This window comes from Polyodon spathula, chromosome 15 (genome assembly GCF_017654505.1).
Source record: "Polyodon spathula isolate WHYD16114869_AA chromosome 15, ASM1765450v1, whole genome shotgun sequence".
In the NCBI taxonomy this organism is placed as follows: Eukaryota; Metazoa; Chordata; class Actinopteri; order Acipenseriformes; family Polyodontidae; genus Polyodon; species Polyodon spathula.
The window spans coordinates 9,589,619-9,609,588 of record NC_054548.1 but is presented as its reverse complement, the minus strand read 5'-3'; the positions used below and the strand labels follow the sequence as shown (position 1 = coordinate 9,609,588).

Sequence of the window (19,970 nt, the reverse complement as noted above, 5' to 3'; positions counted from 1 at the left end):
TTTGATTACCAGAACAACCGCAGATCCAAATTAGTTTTGGATAATACACGTTTTTTACAGTATGCCGTACTAGGTCTCTTGTTCACATTCCATTAATATTAAAACATGCGTGATGCTGGTAACTGTGAGCACTGTGGGGTAATGCCAGCAGAGGGCACTTCTAGCAGGTGGAATAACTACCCAAAACACAGGTATTCAACTAGTGATGATAGATAGCCAAGGCTTTAACATGCATTTTCTTACCTCTTGTCAACAGTAACCCCACATTTTATGTGCTGAAGACGTACTGGTCCATTGTTTGTTTTATTTCTGCTTTAGAATGCAGATTTTTTTTTATTTTATTTTTTTTAAATACAACAAATTTAAACATGCTGGTGGTACCCACTCATTTCCTGTGCTGTAGGACACAGTCCAAGATTAGTAGAGGAATTGAGGACTGGACACTGCATATAAAGCATTTTATTCAGTTTGACACATTGGTACAAAAGGCATAGAAATATATTTGTACATAAAATTGAGAACATTTCCCACTGCATTTGTTTTTTGCTGATTTCAGTTCTGTCTAATAGCGACACCTACTGGTAGAGACAACAATAGTGCTAGAGGCTCAGTATAATGGTTAAAGCAGAAGGCAACAAGGCATACTGTTGGAGTGATGAGGTTATTAAAAGCATATAAAAGAAATATATTTAACAATATGTGCTCATTTTGTTCAATTGTGTTATCTCATACAGTCTGTCTGGTTTATAGACTCCTGTCTAGCTGTAGGTTAGATCTGAAGCAAAAACAACTGCATCTGATCAAATAACCTGCCCAGACAGTGAAGAGATTCAGATAGCTGCTATCATTGCAGCATGTTGTTAGCAGTGCTGGTCCTGAAGTAGAGCTGGGTTGGACTGAAGCACAGTGGAAGATTGGAGACTGTCCCCAGGTATGTTAACCACAGTATATTCAGGTCGTTTATACTATGCTCTTACTGTAGTTTAATAAGATTACCCATGCTTTTAATTTGTTGTTACCTGTTGTTTATACCCTAGTTCCCAGTTATACACCATGCTTGCATGTGCTTTCACTATGACTGGGCTATACAACACTATTCTTTCACCACAGTGTACTGCAGTAAATGTTTGCTACGCACATTGACCTGGAAGTCAACCTGTAACAAACTTCATATTTGGTCTCTTTTTAGGGCATAATATTTTTTTTATATGTCGTTCAGGGACCAAAAATAAACAGGTTTAAAGCTGATACATACAACAAAAAGAAATATACACGTTTCATTGTAAAACTCAGTACCCTTGTGCTCATTAACACCTGGTCATAAAACTACAGAAAAATCCTTCCAGTCGGTGTGCATTGAAATGCTGTCGTACAAATATACGGCATTTTAAATTTATAATAAATAATACACTGTGCAAATGATAAAAGAACACCAAGCCCTTTACAGAGGCTATTAACAAGCTGCCTTTCCATATCTTAAGGACATGCTGGGTGACAACTTTGAAAGATGAACATTGATATTTTACGTCCAACTGAACAGGAAAACTATTGTTAATAGATTGTGCGCTTGACATCATCATATTCAAAAGATACAGAGCTTTTTAGCAAGCGAAAAGGTCTTTTAATCTATATTAAAACTCCCAAAGTATAAAGTGTATGTATTTCTATATCTCATAAAAACAGTAACTATAAACACACATCCAAAATGTTTCTTTAAAATATACTTGGTATCAGCTGGGCATACACATACTTACATAGTTAACTCACTCTTTATGACCATCTCAGTAAAGAAAGGTCAGATCCTTTAAATCTCAATAGATCCATCTATTAGGATCATCTCTCAGTAAAGACCATTACTCAGCCCCTCTGTTGGCCATACTAAAAAGATTCCACTGTATTTGATGCATTATGTTTTTATCTTATTGTAAAACGGTTGAGGTTCCACTGATCTCTATGAAGAATACATTGATTGCTATAATAAAGTGCAAGTGTGATGTCAATAATCCGCTCATGGGAAGATAGGAACAACAAATACACCAAGGAAACAGAAGTGTTATCACAAAGAACAATAAAATCCACAGAGTGGAAACTGGCTTCCTACTCTGGATTTATCTTTGACCTGGTTATTTTCTTTACATTCTTTAGGTCAAATAGGTTAAAGATAACATAGTCTGGCATGAATTCTGGGTTAACCGCTAACATGAGCCAACCCTGATAACATCTGAACTTACTAAACATAACTGTGGAAAAAATTAGCATCAACTGTTTCAACTTGTTCATCTTCTTAATTTAAAAGCAAAGGGCCCTATTATTTATTTATTTTTTTAAGAGAGTGTTTACAAACACTCTTAAAAGTTAAACAGCTAACCCTAAAACAGCCAAAAAAAGCTTTGTAAGCCTTTTTCAAACCTTGTGGACTTTCATTAATCAAAATATGTACGATGATAGCAATACCACATTAACATACAGCACAACACTATAAAGCATTAAGCATTCTCAGTCAAGTGAAAAAAGGCATTACCTTTCCTGCTTCATTGTTCAAAGCAGTAAACTCTTGAAATCTTTCACAGCAGTTGCTATGCAGATAGTACCTACAGCTTACCTTGCTTAGCCTCATGAGTTAGGTAAAGAATGTTTTTGTTAAAAGTCTGTTTGACAAATCAAATACATTTCGGTTCCTTTTCAAGGAGGCTTTTAGGGAACTCAAGAACAATTTTAGGATTATTAAAACTTCAATAAATCAAAATAGATAAAATTAAACATCTGTGAATAGGACCAGAGAGGCATAACATAACAATTATTGTCCATATATATACGGAAACCATTACCATTCCCCATCAAATCAAAACTTACTATGCAATAAATAATAGAACTGAAGGCCACTTTTTACATTAACAGTGCTGTTACTGCCTCTTCTCAGACAGCAATCTGTACTTAAAAACTCCTCCACTTTGGCCAGAGTATCCTCAGCATGCATTAATACTGGCACCACAGTTTTGCCAAAAAACCTTGATGTGCAGGTTAAAGCATCTAATACAGCCTTGGTCTCCTTCTTCCAAGTCAAGTAAAGCATCGTTTTCACACTTCAATCTTTTTAAGCTGCTCGTATGTCAGGAAGAACTGTGATAAGCAAGTTAAGAAAAATCATTATTAAAAAAGGATGAAATAATTTAGAACGCATGCCCCAGGAAATACTGAAGATGGAAGAGTATTATGATCTTAGGAAACTAGTGGAACCAAATGTGCTGTGGCCCCCTGAACTCATCTTGTGCCCTCCCAGGGGTCTCCAGTTTGGGAACCCTGGACTAGGGCAGCAAGCCCTCTACATAGATGTAAACATGCATTGTGTTTCATCACTCTTGACATCATTATTCTTTTGTAAAAGCATTTCCCTCAGTTAAAAGAATAAGAAAAAAGTGAAAAGGATACAATGATGTTCCATGGACCAAGTCTCAGCCAGTTTGGAAAAAAACCCTTGTACAGTGCAAAGAATCCTTCTGTCCTCCAAGTCTGAAAAAACAAACAAAACAAACAAAACAAACAAAACAGTGTTTTTAACATCATTTAAAATAAGACATAAGACATGCTAAAGCTGGTGGAACACTACGATACATTTTGCCTGTGAGCTGCTACACTGTACTGTTGTAACTAACCTCAATGTCCTGACAAACTGGAGTTACTTTTCAGCTATCCTCACAGTGCCAGACATTGATTGAACTTGCTGACCTGCAGTTCAGGTAAAAATAGCGTTGGTTGTTACATTTTTATCTGTTTCTTTTGCAATGTTGACTCACATTTTATAAAGTCAAGTGAAAAAACAGACTCATTAATAAACAGGAGCCACAATCACCATTTAAATATTAACACAAGCTGTAAAAGAACATAAAAGTACTGTATTCTTTATTGCTGATTGTGTCTCACAGTAGGTATTGGGGTCTTAATTACCGAACATACCATCCATAATTAAAACAAGATTAACCTCACCTCACAATAAAAAAATGTGAAAAGACGCTGGCAAAAGAGTAAGGATACACATTTAGAGTAGCATCATTAAGATTTGTTACTGTTTACATTGTTAAAAAACAGCCCCCCCTCCCATGTGGAAATTAGATGTTGCTTTTGAAGATAATCTGTTGGTGCTGTGAATGAAGCTACCTGCAGTAAGCAATCGAGCGTGCCCTTGTAGCCTGCACAGGTCCCGCCCCGAATGCTTCGCTGGTTCATCATGCGAGTCCGGACTACATCAATAGGATTGGAAGTCAGAGCTCCTGCCAGCCCACATACGAAGCTTGAGCTGCAATAAAGCAAACCCGCAATACCAAGTTAGTACAGCTTACTTGGCGAAACTTACCAACCAAACTGAGCTATTTTGAAAAGGTATTGAACAATTCAAATCAGATATAGGTGATCAAACCGTTATTTTGCGGTTACCCCGATCTTACAGGGCCTGTGTTTAAACTGGGGCACCTACAGTACTACGCTATATATTACTGATCTGTTTTTACTGCAACCCACTTACTAATCATGAGGACTAAACAAACGGGCAACCTCCATTCCTCCATTGTTCTCCCCAATTCTGCATCTGCATCGCAACATCTCCCCACAACAGCTCAGGAGAAATGAAGGTGAGTGGGCACTGGGCATCATCCTATCCCATCACCAAGCTGATTGCCTCTTTACACCCAGTAGCTTGACAAAGACCAGCCTGTAAGTATCCATATTGAGCTCACCAGGCACCTGTAAGTTTTATTTTTATTTTTTTACAACTATTGTATATTATGATGAGTATTTAAAAGTTATAGCTGAAATCGTCCAATTTATTACGGTATTGTAAATGTGTTGTTTACATAATAATGCCACACCTTAAAAGACACACACAGTTACAAATGACATGGTCTTATCACACCCAAGTGTTTGGCATGCAGGATTTCACAAATCAGCATTTAGAGTGGAATGGAACAAACTGTGTTATAGTTGCCATTGGGAGCAAAGGAACTTGGTCTTGCACTTAACTCCGGTCTTTATGGCTGGGATACATGCAAATTTGATTTTGTTTTCATTATAAAAGACCTATGCTATGCTGCATGGAGTACATTAATATCCTATAGACATATTCCCCATGTATTACAGCTAAAGGGTTTCTATTTGCTTTTGGCAGCTTGTGTTCTGTTCAGTAAACTGCTCTGCTGTCTGCATTGCAGGACTTGCCATTGTGGAAAGAGCTGAACCGACTACTCTGTCCACACAGAACTGATCGCGTGGTGCAACAACAAATAGACCAGATTACACGGCAATGAGTAACTTAATCAATGCCACTTGGTACAATTTATTTTAAGCTATGCAACATGAATTTCTTGATTCAAGGTTTAATTGCTAAATGAAATAAAAAAAAAAAAAAAAAAAAAAACACCCACCACAACACTGTCAACAGGGCAGCAAGGATACAAGATATTTAAAATGTTCATATAATAGAATACAACTGGTGTTAATATAGCACCTTCCACAACAGAGTTATCATCAAGCACTGAACAATTAATAAGCCAAATCAAAAAGATACAATAAAAAAAAAAAAAAATCTAAAGTGAGTCAGTCAAGCAAATACTTAGGGAATCTGGGAGTGTAATTAGGAAAAGCTCTTCCACCCCTAAAAACAAGGTGGAAAAAAGGAACAGAGAGTGACCCGAGTTAGAGGAACAAAGAGAACCACCTGGAGTGTAGGACTTCACCAGCTCACAGATATAATCAGGACCAAGTTCACAACAAGCTTTATAGGTTAGAAGCAGGACTTTGAACTAAATTCTCTGCTTAACAGGCAGCCGATGTAAGGAAGCCAAGAGGAGCATGTAAATATTGAAAAGAAGGGGAGCCAGGACCGATCCCTGAGGAACCCCAGAGGTTACTGGTAGACAACCTGAAGAATTGCCACCCATTGAAACAAACTGACACCTAGAGAAAAGGTAAGATTTAAACCAGTCAAGCACTGTGCCGGAGATACCAACGTTGGATTTGAGGCGGTCACTCAATCTCCCATGGCATACAGTATCAAAAACAGCAGTGAGATCAAGCAGTGCAAGAGACAATTTACCAGAGTCTGCCTGAAACAGACATTTGTTCGTTTCTCAGTACTGTGTAAAGATCTAAATCCAGATTGAAACTGTTCAGAAAGATTGTTATGTTCGAGATGTGGGATTGCAATGTCTGTTTGAGAATGTGAAATTTCAACAACGGCAAAATTAAATCAATCAATCCACTTGATTCTTTCCAACTTGGCATGGGATTGAACCTTAAATATCTTCTGAAAAAGAGACTTGAATCTCAGTGGCACGTTTCTGGTTAAATAAACTTTAAATAATGGTGCAAGAGACTATTTCATCTGTGTTTTTAGACATGTAGGTAGTGGGAGTGACACAGATGATTGCAATTCTTATTGAACTGCATTATCTCCCAAAAACCACTATCAATGTTTTTGAAACACCATCAAAAGAATAGCAAAGTGTAATAAAGCATAGCAAAACATAGGCAAGCACTCTAAAGCACAGAGAGGAATGACAAAGCATATAAAAAACATAGCAAAACTGTGATAACTGCATAACATAACCCTGAGAAAATCTGCACTGTAATTTTGCAGTTACCTTAAGGGCAGCGCTGCTCAGTTAAAAGACTACTCACACGAAGTGCGTGTAGACGGTGTCTCCCATGTGCCCAGACTTGATGAGGTGCTTCTTTGTGAGGTCATACACTGGCAGCTCCACTCCTACCACAATGGCTGCCCGCTGAGCAGTCAGGGACACCCCCTAAAGCAGAGAGCAAAGTGAGTTCCTGGTCACATGACCTGAAACGGCTGACAAAGGCGCTTGTCTATTATACTACACTGGACTCAAGAAATCTGTTTGCAAGACATGCTTTCCCCCTGCTGAGATGACATGACCTAGGAAGTTAAGTAGTAACAGACTTTCCAAGGCAAGCAGACTGTAATCAACATACAGTAGTGCCAGATAATTAAAAAATAAAATCCATTCTCAAAGCTGCACATTTGTGTGAAGGACAAGTAAGGAGATTATTTTGTTAGCTACAAACCACTTTTAAGACCATTAACCCGCTCTTAGTGGTAAAATTCTGTACCGTGGGTCATTTTTGTACAGGTAAGTATAGCTAAGCCTACTGTATGACCACAGCTTCCCACTCTCTAAAGAAATGTCTGAAAATTGAAGACACTTACTTTCCAAAGGCCACGAGCTCCTTCCTGCTGATAGATATTGATGAAATTACCAATCATTCCTCCCGGCATGACGCATCCCTGAGCCTGCATTCGTATCTACAAAGCAGAAACGAAGAATACGAGACAATACGATTAATAAAAAAAGGACAAGCATACTGAAGAACTGGTTTCTGTTTGAATAGTTTCATATTCATCCTTCCAATGTAATACTATTGGACATCAACAAAATGAAAAACAATTAAGACAGCCCAAATTGATTTGAACATCTTACAAAACAGCAGAACACCAGAAATAATCCATAAAAATACAAAACGGAAGTCTATCTTGGGGGCAAAAATGAAAGTGTGACATACAGTGTAAATGGACGGGATCCTCCAGGTACATCAAGAGTTATACAATATGTAGGTAATTGTGACAGCGGTACACCTCGCCCGTGTCACGAGGGAGCGACCCTTGCGTAACGCAGGTCTCGGGCCCCCTGTGTGGTTTCTCGTAATATTTAAACCTCCCCCCCGGGGGCGCCGCTGCGGTGACATTGTAACAGTCAGACTTTTATATTTAAAATAAAATAACTCCCTCTCTATAATGCATATATAGTGAAGGAAAAATGCAACTTTTTTTTTTCCTGGCTAAAAATTTGCGGAAATATTTTTTTTTTTTCTGGCTAAAAGTTTTCGGGAATTCAGTCCAAAGCAACAAACAAGCAAACCAAGTGCAAGAAGGAGAGCGGGTCGGGCGAGGGGATATGGAATGGGCTCGGCCCAGGTTCGGCTGCATCTCCTGGAGAAAACTGCAGCTCCTCTGCAGCAAAAAAGTAAATACATTAGGAAAGATAACCATGGAATAGGCATAACATTTATTTAGTTACAAAACAAATGCTGAAGAAGATGTCTGTGTTATAAAGTGCCAGAGAAGCTTTTCTTCAGTTCAGACACTGTATCAAAAGGGAGAGACAGAAACGGAAGTTAGACTGAGAAGTTGTTTGCAGTTTGAACAACTGTACTGTATTTACTGTAAAAATATTGCATGAATCACTGTTATAGGGAATTTGTGGACATGCTGTAGGAGCGTTTTATCCGAGGTGCGTTATAACCGAGAGCACTGTATATATTATTTTGTATTTGTGTTGTTATTACTTAAAATGTATGGCATCGTGTTTTTTAAACACCAAACCATACATTTAAATAATAACATAACACAAATACAAAATATATATTATATATATACACAGAAGCGGGGTGTATCCCGTCACACTAATGTATTGATTGTAAATGCAAGGGGCATTAGGAAAAGCAGTAGCAAATGCTTTACAAAACATGCAGTCTAAGACGCATCTAAAATTACATTGGAGTGCTGGCACGGATAGTTCTTGGTTATCAGTATCATTGGTCAGTTACTGTAGGTTATTACTTTAATAATGGAGAGTGCCCAAACTGTTTAAAATCCTTCTTTAGAGAAAACGAAGTCACTCTGCTTTACTGTCCAGTACATAGGGATACACACATGCCCTAGTGTGCTAGCCCCCTTGCACCTTGTCATAACAATGATAACTGCTACATTCTCACTTAACTTTAACAGTTGACTTGGTTAATTCTTAAGTACCCACGTATTTTATCAATCGTTATAGAATTCTGAATAGAAAAAAAACCCTCCCCATTGATAAGAACTCAAAACATAGTACATTAGCTTTGCTTCTGTACATCTCAGTGCCGTGCACACTTGTGTGAGCTAATTTCCAGTATTGTCTCTGCACTAGAAACAGGGATTCCCTTGGAGATTGAGACTAGAGTAGGCTGTGGTATGCGTGATGGACTTGCATATTTGTGTGCATTAACTACTGCAAAGGTGACGCATAAAGCCTGCTTGTCTTTTATATCCTTGTGAGAGTGAATTAATCCTACTCAAGAGTGTCCCTTCCGATCTGTGAGGGCGCTGTATAACAGGAACACAGTGCTTCATGGTTGGTCTGGCAGTTCATTCCAGGGTCAGTCAGAAGCCAGCCATCCAGGAAGGGAGCGGAGTCACAATGCCCAAAGTCATTGCCCTAAAGTGGTATGTATGGATTAAAAAGAGCTGCTTTCTCAGCGTGAACGGTTTTATGTCATTACTGAGCACCGCATCAACATGCACCTGTGCACTATAAACCACTTTGTCACAATCCTATAAAACAGTTACTTGGTTTGCCTGTGGGAATTTTTTTTAACATGGAGTTCACAAATGTAAAACTACCACAAATTGGTTGTTGAAACATTTTAATCACAAGTTTTCATCCTAGTACAAGTCAGGACTCTGCCCAAACACTATCAAACAATCACATCACTAAACACTGCAACCTGAGCATGCACAGCGCAGCATTATATTTGTCTTGAATTTGATGCAACTTCGATTGTTTTACATTCAGGTTAATATTTTATTTAGCAACCGTTATTAGACTATTATACTTTTGCTGTTCACTTAAAAAAAAAAAAAAAGACCCGAGACTTAAATTCTAGTACAGAATAGTGATGCGTTTATTAAAAATCGCTACCAATAGATGGGACAGCCCAAGTACACAAACAGCAATGAGACTGACAGTTGAAGGGTTCCCTAGTAGTTATCCTGCAGAGTGAACGCTCTCCTCCTCGATGTAAACAAAGCAAGATTTCTCTCAGGACCCGTCTATGTAGCTATGTAATAGCCTCAAACTGCCACTGTCAATTCCCTTCCTGTTTACCACAGTTGCAGGGTTTCATTTTTAGGCTCAGTTCTAATCAGACCCCTGTATTTTTCTCCTTGTCAAGCAACACCACAGGTCACAAAAACATGTGCAGGTAATTAAAACTGGAAATGAGAAGCAGTGCAAAACTAATGCTCAGTGCGACAGCTGCAAACTGCCTCTGTACGTCATTTTCCTATGAGCAAATGCATCTTTATTTTACTGTTTAAATGCACCCTGTGGAAAGAAGGATGTGGCCACCCTCGTTCCTGAATGCGTGACAGTATAGTGGCGAGGCAGACACTCAGAAGCCAGGAAACTGCAGTACATGCGCTAAAGCACACTTTAATAAACAAAACAACATAAAAGTACAAACAAAAAGGCACAAGAGCAAAACAAAGGTTTAAACAAAAACTGTTCAGGCTGGGTAGAGCTTTCACTGAACCTCTGAAGACAGCACAGACACAAAGACAACACAGGTTCACTCACCAAACTCCTCTCCCCACGCTGGGCTCTCCTTTTATGGGATGTTGCTGGAGCTTAATTAATAATTAGCACTTCTCTAATTAAGGCTCTAGCCACATTCTCACATGTTTTTGGCAGGGAGGAATTAACCCCATCCCTGCCAACCACCAAACACCAATAACTGTCACAAACTGACATTCCAAAACAGAATTGACTTACTGTATAGATGTGCTTGTGAGAAACAAAAAACACAGACCTCCTCTGATCTGAAGCAACGGCTTTTAGAAGTCTTTTGTAATGGTGTTTAGGGACTACGATTTATTAAGCCTGAGCACCACTGTAAAGTTTGCAGCACTGGAACATGATGCTTTACACACATTTATATCAAGATATCTGTAGTCTCTGTAAGTCGCCTTGGATAAAGGCGTCTGCTAAATAATGATTTTGCTTTAAGAAAACGGGAGCAAATACTTGCCAACATTATCAAACTACTGGCAAGACCAACACTTCCTGTGTATTACAGTAAGAGCCATCACCACAAACATCATGAGCTTACCAGTAACCCTATCGATATTAATAATTAAAGGTGTGTAAGCACCACCTTTCTTATCTGATGACTTCAGAAGCACATGTTCATATATCAGTGAAACAAACAAGTACACCATTTTTATAGACAATACTCAAACTCCAGAAGATCTAATTCAGTATTCAGCTTTTAATGTTGACTTTACAATAGAAAACAAGTCCAGAACTATTCTGTTCATTTTTGTTTTACAGTGTAATAATTTCCTTCTTGTTTATATTTCCCAACTCCCAAGTGCTGCTGTAATAACATACAAACATAATGAAATGCTGTTGTGTAACTTGTGCTAGCATTCACTCACTCATGACTTTGAAGACTTCCGGCTTCCCTTTCTAATTTAGGCTCAGCTTTCCCTTTTTAAAATCGAAATTCACCCCACAAGAGCCGGAGTACAAAGTGATAGAACAGGGAACAGTCAAGTGAACTGAATGTGTAGAAAACATTTCAGTTGCTTAGACAACAACAGCAACACCTGAAACAATGTGTAGCCAGGCCTGACAGAGTTTTCCCATTTCCAAATAAATGGCTTTGTCTTTTTAAATTGTATGCTTCTGCTGCCACTAATGGAACACAACTGCGAACGAGATGCTGGTCTGGACAATGGTGCAGGATGGTTAAGATGGTGGGGGAAAGTTTAAAAAAAGACTGCAAATATGGTAAGCCACTACAGTATTAATAAGCAAATACAGCTACGGCTGAAGGTTTCGCATCACCTAGAATTTTAGAATTGAGATACATCTATATATTGTTAAACTCTATGAACATCATTTAGATCTTATCTAACACTGTGTAATCAAAGACAATACAAAATGATATTGCAAAAGTCTACAGGAAGCCATAACAGTAGTACAGTATTTCAAGTAAGATTTTGAAAGGTCATATTTTTCGTTAAGTGTATGGAAAACTAAAAAGTAGTATGTAATTCAATATGTTAATGTAACATTATTCAGCAGGTTTCATTTGACTTTATGAAGCAAAATGTGTTATTTATATAGGGTGATGCAAAACTTTTGGCCATAGCTATAGATTCAAATATAATTTCCTTTTCTACATTTCCCTTTTGTATGGTGTTTACAAGCATTCTGAGTGGTCTAGGTTACTGCTCCAATATTGAGTTATTCACATTTTTCTAAAGATCTGCCTTTAAAAAGACTGAGCTCGTCTGGAGAATCCCAAATGCCAGGACTGCCGTCCTTCCTTTATACAAATCATGTTACAATGTGACCTTTCAACTTGCAATGTACTCCACATGTACAATGAGCAAGGCTGTACAATCACAGCATAAGCTCAAAGCTAGGATAAGCCATAGCTGTAGAGTGCTAAAAACATTGGAGCAACATTAGCCAAAAAGTGCTAACACCATAAAATGGTTAAGGTAAATGTACCTACTCTTTTTTCAAAGTAAAAAGTATTGTTACATTCCTAACATATGAAGTCTGGATCTGAAACAGTTTGTGATGTAAGAGCTGTAGCGGTTTTACAAACCAACTTGAACCATACCAGTGATGCTCAAATGCTCTTCTGAAGGTAAAGAATGAAAAACAGGTCTTACAAATACAATCTCCCTCCTTACTTTCAATACATCCGTGGGGTTAGCAATGGAAGAGGAGATCACTCCAGACAGAACTCCACACAGAATGTTGACCAGCAGGGACTCCTCTACAACAAAAAACACATATTCATTTAGTTATTTATTCAAAGGGTAACCAGTGCTTTATAATTAAATGATTAAACACTGGGGTGGAATTCAGCAGCTATTTTGTACCTGAACACCATATAACACTCTCAAATTACAACATGCTATTTGAAGCTTATTCTGCAAAGTGGATGGGTTGGCGATCACTCAACCAGTGGGTAGGCTGACAAAAAAAAAAACGTATTTAACTTGGAGATCCCAGATCAGACGGAGAGATGAACGGTAACTGCTCTAACCACTGAACCACTATGAATGAGATTGAACACAGCAGACCAGTGTCCCTATAATATAGTATTTCTTCCAACCAGGTCCTAAATTGGCTGAACAAGGCCAATTGACTAACTTAGGACTTGATTGGAACAAAGACCTGGTCTGGAATTCAAGGCACAGAGTTCGGAACCACTGCAGCAGAACAGCAGGGTCACAGTGGCATCAGTATCAGTACTTTGAAGAAGTGGATTATGCAGTTATACCAAGCAGCAATGTCACCAAAGGCTGACTGTACATACAGGACTGTCATAGAATATGAACCATTAGGTTGATATTGCCGTCCTGTCCCCCTTTTACTGAAACAGTTAATTAAAGCAGACGTTTCCCAAGGAGAACCAGTCTGAAGACAACAACATGCAGAAGTAGAGCATTAAAAAAAATGCCAGCGTTATTAATAGAGTAGACAATGCAACAGAGTGTGTGTCAGGGCAGAGAATATACACATTTCCCTCATTACCTTCTGGGCTGTCAACGAAGAGGCGTTTGAAGCTCTGGTACGTGCCAATCTTTATCGTTCCATAGGAAGCTTGCCGCAGCACAGCAGGGGCAATCCTACAATACAATAAACACTGTCAACTGAACTTCATAAGTACTGCAATTATAGTTTAAACATTCTGTCTCAAGAGCTTTCAGCAGCTATGCTCCCTATGTGTGGAACTCTCTGCCTGCAGACATGAAGAACAATGACTTCATGCATGCAAACTTTCATTCTAGCTTAAAAAACATATTTGTTTAGTTTGACATTTTTCTTCAGGTCCTTGTTTGACTTGTATAGTGCTCCGAGAAGCTTGTTCAGTAAAGGCTCTGTACAAGTGCATATGTTTTGATTGATTGATGGATTATTCAATAGTTTGTGTGTTTTTTTTTTTTTTTTTTTTTTTTTTTTTTTTAAAGATTTTTTGTAGTTTATAGTATCCTGTTCTGTTTAAAAAATATGCAAAGAAAATACAAGAAATGTTTGTTCTCAACAGCAAGCTTCCCACTATAATAAAACAAAGCAAACACAGCACCAGTCACATTCATTCTGACAAGACCCAGCCAAAAGCAGCCACAAAAAAGGATGATGTTTTCCAACTTCAAATAATAATCTGAAATAATGAAGAATAAAACAAGGAATGCCCAGAGACTTATCAAAGGAGAAATTAGTAGCATGTGTCAAGCAAAGCGGGGCTTTTAGACTCTGGCAAGGCAAAGCCCTCATTTTTGCTGTTCTATAATTTTGGTAATTGTAAACACGTGGAATTTAGAAATTAAAAAAAAAAAACAATAAATATACTTAACACAGATTTTTTTTTTGTTTTATTCTATTTATTCTGGATTTAAATATTAGTAATGAACAGTGTTTTAGGATCTCATAAGTGCTGTCAAACCTGGACTGAAATATTCAACCCCAAAACTTTCAATAACTACCAAAATAACCTCAAGAAAGATTTAACAATGTTTTTTTGCAACTGTCAAAACACAGAATGCTGTGTAGTATAATTCATTCTTTAAAGCGAGCTAAACCTGAAAACCCATTTGCACAAACATACAGTGGGAAGTGTCAGATTTTGCATATTGCTGGTGTTTCAAAGTACCTATATGAGTGATACTCTCATGACGGCCACCTTGTTTCACAGAGAAGTCTGTCCGGCAGTATTCACAGTAGACGTGACATTCACTCAACTTCTTTTAATTCTGTGGTAAATTCCTCTTGATATTTAAATACAAGCCAACCTAGATCTTTTAGATGGAGGAGAGTTACATTTTTTGTTTGACTATTTTAAATAACTGATAAGCAACTAAGTAAACGTGTGATTGATAATGATCGCAAGGCAACATTTGCACAGCACCCCTGAACCAGTTACTAAGAAACCCAGCTCTGAGCTTTTAGTATGTCAATCAAAATGCCACAATAAACTCTCACTGAAATACAGCATTAAGAACAATGAATTCATTTAAAAAAATACAAGAAAAGACACACCTGGAATTGAAATAATATTTCATAAATAGGGAGTATCCATCATTTCTTTATTTAATAAATAAACATAGTATTATACTCCTTCGACGTAGAGCCGTAGCAGAACCTGAAATAGTAGCTGCTACGGCCAAATCGTAGCCATTGGCATCTCTGAATGCCAGAAACAGTTTATATTTGGACATGTGGTCCCAAGATACAGCCTGTTAAAATGTGGACCACAGGGACTAACAATCATTTATATCCACAGAACGTAGAACTGATTCTTGGTGGTACAGACACTGTGTTTTAGTACAGATTGCAGCACAGAGCTATGAACCAATGCTCAATGGTATTCACCAATGTATAAAAGCTACCTACCCGGAATATAATGCTTTCAATCCTTCTTCTTTGTATATCCGGACAAGAGCATGAAACATCCCCCGGTATCGAATCTCTTTGTGTTGGGCGTCACTGACCTGGCCTTGCACCTGAAGACGGGTCTTGGTGAGGTCAATAGGGAAGGTACCTAGAATAAACTTACTTGTTATTTAAAGGGTATCTGCAAAGTGTTTCAGTGTAAATCTCTGCTTACGTTTTAATATTGGCTCTACATGCTAATGCATCTTCCTTATATTTTTTGCTTTCTTTTTTGCACTGCAAATTTCAGTACAGTTGATAGACAAAGAGAAGGAGAAGCGATACCTTTTATTGGACTAACTAAATAATAATTATTCACAAGCTTTCAAGACCTCAAAGAGAGGAAAGAGAGATTGATGTTTACATTCAAAGGTTGCATCAGAACTTTAACAAAAAGAACCAATTTTGAATCACTACAATTCTAATGTAAGGAAAAAAGCTGCATGTCACACACACACACACACACACACCACACACAAATATATAATATATATATATATATATATATATATATATATATATATATATATATATATATATATATATATATTATATATATAATATATATATTATATATATATATATCAGGGGTAAAGATGGGCAGTCAAACAGATAAAGTAAAGGTAGAGGATAGGTTTTCACATGAACAGTGGTTGTGTCATGACAGAGACAAAAGTGGGTTTTAACAGCCACAATATGCATGAAAACAGTAAATACAAACCACTCCATGTGCATCACTTTAGAATTTTAAATATAGGAAATAGAGTTTCGGATAGTTTTTATTTAACATCATGTAATCAAAGACACTATAAAATGATCCTGCAAAAAAGTCTACCGGAGACCATAACAGTAGTATAGTATTTCATGTTAGATTTCGAATTGTCACATTTTTCAATTTTTCAGTTTTTTGTTAAGTATATGGAAAACTACAAAGCGGCATGCTATTCAATATGTTAACCTAACATTATTCAGCAGGTTTCACTTGACTTTATGAAGCAAAATGTGTTAATGTTGGGTGATGCAACACTTTCACAGTTCATCCTGCTTTTTTTTTTTCAAAATTATGTCTTAATCCTAAAAATTCCAGGTGAAGCAAAACTTTTGGGCCATAGCTGTATGTTTCAAACCTGCTGGTTAATGGTAAACCTGCTGCTAAACTGACTCGGTTTTGTTAATCCACATTAAATTAAAACAAAAAAAAACAAGAGAGGTCACGCTTACCACATTCAGCAGTTACAGAAGCCAAACCTCCATACACAAAGGGCTTCCAGTTGAAGTTAGACATAGTAAATGTTTGAGGGAAAGTCTTTAGTTCTGTGAAACAAAGAAAGGAAAACACATAAAAAGGCGACTATTCTTACAAGACTATTGCTCCCTACTCCCTACTCCCTACTCCCTGTACCAGTGGTCTCCAACGCTGGTCCTGGGGAGCTACTGTGGCTGCTGGTTTTCATTTCAACCAGTCTCTCCGTTACTTAATTGATCCAGTTTTTGACATCATTAGTCAAGATCTTTAGCCACTGATGTTGCAGAAACCCCCTAAAACCTTCTAGACCTCCAGGGCCAGGGTTGGAGACCCCTGCCCTATACTGTTATGTTTCGAAAGACTTTGATCTTTTATGTGCTACAATAAACCAGTTACATTTCTACACATTTCAAGCAGGCAAAAAAACAGTCCAAGAGGGCAACAATAATGAGCAATATGCTAAACTGGGCCTCAAACTGGGAGCAGCTGTGTAGGACTAAGCTAAATGTTTTATTTTTAACAATAACATTTACTTTGTATAATCGTGTAAGTGTGTGTGTGTGTGTGTGTGTGTGTGTGTGTTTGAAAGCATGTTTTTAATTTTGTTAATTTATAACTCACTTGTATACACTAGTTTTTGGGTGGATAGTGTGTCTTGAATGTGTTTCGGAGGAAGGGCGTTGGTTCTGTGGAGAATTGTATTTTACCAGGAATGACCATATATGGTGTGGCAAGGTGGAGGAATGGACAGAAAAGTGTGTGTGCGCATGGGTGTGAGTGTTGGTGGGCTGGGAAAAGGGGATCCTGCCTTAATGAGTCCTTGCCTGGAATGTGGCAGGCATGACAGGTTATTGCCTATCAATAAGCCTCAGGCACATGGCATAAAAGCAGGCCTCTGTTCTTAGTATTATGGTTTTGGTGAGAGAGGTTGTCCCTGTGAAGCACAAGAAGCGACCTGTGTGGTCAGAAGAAAAATTTAACTGTGTAAACTTGTTTGTATAACAAGGGGTTTTTGTGAGTGGTAAACAGCTTACCCTTCTGGCTTACAGACAAGGGATCTGAAGAAAAGTTTAGCTTAGCATGCTTGGAAGGAGTTAGGCTTTTTGGTTTGTTTATTTTGTGAATAATAAAAGTACACAGGAAAGCGTTAACACTGAAGTTTCTGTGTCTGGGTCACTAACTGAAGGTTGCAAATCAACCTTGGCTGGGGGGCTAGATCACAATGGGCATATGCGCCGAGCAGAGAAATACCAGACCCTGGGGATTAACCACACCTTGCAGCATCTCCAGCGGCTGCCCATAGTGAGAGTCTATTTAAGGAAGAGTGAAAGTCAGGGCACTGGGATCCTGATACAACTGACAGACACCATCTACTTGGCAAGGGGAGCGTCTGGGACATTCGTAATATACCTTTGTTCTGTAATTAGACCTCACTGTACACTGATAGTGTATCTGTTGGCAATTTTTACATATCAAGTCCACTATGATTAATAACTGTTGGTAATAAGTGACCTGAAGCCATGCAATGAGTTCCAGCAATCCGTCGTGTATCCTCCTGGTCACATATCTGCCCTAACCATTTATCTGCCATGATCAAGATCTTCAGCAACGTCACCCATGTGTACAGTGCTAATGCAAAATGGCTACTGGCTCACTAAAGCAAGTTTGCTTACAATTGAAATTTTTTCTCCTGGGACAGCCTACCTGCTGTGTGCCCTTACCAGGTGTGGAATCTAATCAGCAGGTAGGTGTGGTCCGGCAGGGCGTTGGGTTAAAAGGGTTTCATTTATTCACTTCAGGTCTGCTGAAAAGCCAACTAGGCTAAACTAGCTGACATGTGCCAACGTGTGAGAGAGAACCAGGGTTGGATGTTGGAGTGAGTAAGCAAGTCAAAACCGGCGACAGCTGGGCGAGTAGCCGCAGTTTGTTTATTATTGAAGACAGAAGATTAATTCAGCAATTGTACATCCCTCCAAAGTTTTGTATGTACTTTTGTGTGTGTTGCATGTACTCTGTACGCTACCATTGCTGGTAGTGTCACGTGAGCTGTTTAGTGTGTTGATATGTAAATAAATCCTGTTCGCCTGCGGGGTCTGGGTGGACAATCTACCGTCTTACTACACTAAAAGGAGCACACTGCTTAACGTTTTTTTTTTTTTTTTTTTTCAGGCTTGTTTCACCAGTTTCTTAACACACTTCAGTTCTTCACAAAACGGGGTTGCCATCTCCTGTCGTGGAGTGAGTGAGTCGTAAATCGTGTAGCAAAACGATAACACCCTTACAAACTGTACCTCTCAATCGACAAACAATTCTAATATTAGTGTGAAAAAAGAAAAAAAAACCTTTGATGAAAACGTTGTTCCAGTGTTCTTACCACCACCGCGCGCGAATTCCACATAGGCATTTATATTACATTACTTTTGTGGAGAGCATGTAAATACAACGTCAAATTCCCTGACGCTTTCCACCAAATTCACCTTTAAAAATATTTTCAGTACACAGTTAAGGCGACGTGCAATGTTGAAGACTGTCGGGGCATATCACAAGTGTTAAGTATAGTAAAGCGTAAATTTAACAAACTACAGTTAGTAGCAAAATTGAGGAAGAGGTCTCAAAGTCGGCTTAGAAACCAGTTTCTCCGTGATGTATCATTTTACAATAACTTTAAATATACAAATTAGTAAATTTGCGGATGATGTCACGACGGATTAAGATCGCACTTTTTATTTATCTGTTTAAAATGTCCCTTCAAGAACACCGCTTGTCTTTACATGTTCGTTTTCTCAAACAACCTTAATAGACCCCATGCGCCTTCTCCTCACATCACAGAGTACGCAGAAATCTGCAATGTCCGTTTTGTACTTACTTTTAGTTCTGGTGAAAAATGAATCTGTCTTCTTCTTCAATGCTTCCGCTGTTGCTCCCTCGAAGACTATCCGAGCACAGATACAGTTACAACGTTACAATATTGTTCACGAATAAATAAAACTTAGTTAAAGGTCTTTACAACAAAATAAAAAGGTTTCCTCGGGCAAAGCACACAGTTAAGCTTATTCTACGTAAGTGCATAAACGCAATCTAAATGAAGCAACACCTCTGGTATAAACTCTGGTATGAACATAATTTGCATACATTCGAAGTGCACGAAGAAAATACACCAAACTCCACCCTGCCCTCCAAGTCGGTGCCTGATTGGACCATCAAATGTCCCGCAAATATATTCAGATCACCAAGTTCACGTGAATGCAGCATGATCTGTAAGGGAGATCATCTTGTTTTGATGCGGTCTCCCTTCTGTTTTTTTGTTGAAAGGAAGGGGGGAGAAATCAACAAAAAAACAGAAGGGAGACCGCATCAAAACAAGAACAACAACTCAGGTAAGACAACCATTAAATGTATTTATCTAAATGCTAGAAGTATCAGAAATAAAATTCTAGAAC

At 38.2% G+C, this 19,970-nt stretch overlaps 1 protein-coding gene across 1 annotated transcript; it reads right to left on the bottom strand.

Moving 5' to 3' along the window:
• Window positions 1-443: 443 nt before the first annotated feature.
• Window positions 444-19,648, bottom strand: LOC121327927 (kidney mitochondrial carrier protein 1). Its single transcript, XM_041272282.1, has 10 exons — window positions 19,397-19,648; window positions 16,506-16,598; window positions 15,246-15,393; window positions 13,386-13,480; window positions 12,536-12,621; window positions 7,220-7,315; window positions 6,670-6,794; window positions 4,156-4,294; window positions 3,430-3,510; window positions 444-3,120 (listed from the first exon to the last, which is right to left on the bottom strand). The coding sequence occupies exons 2-10, from the start codon at window positions 16,567-16,569 to the stop codon at window positions 3,079-3,081; spliced, it is 876 nt and encodes a 291-aa protein (XP_041128216.1). The 5' UTR covers window positions 16,570-16,598; window positions 19,397-19,648; the 3' UTR covers window positions 444-3,078.
• Between the last annotated feature and the right edge of the window lie 322 nt (window positions 19,649-19,970).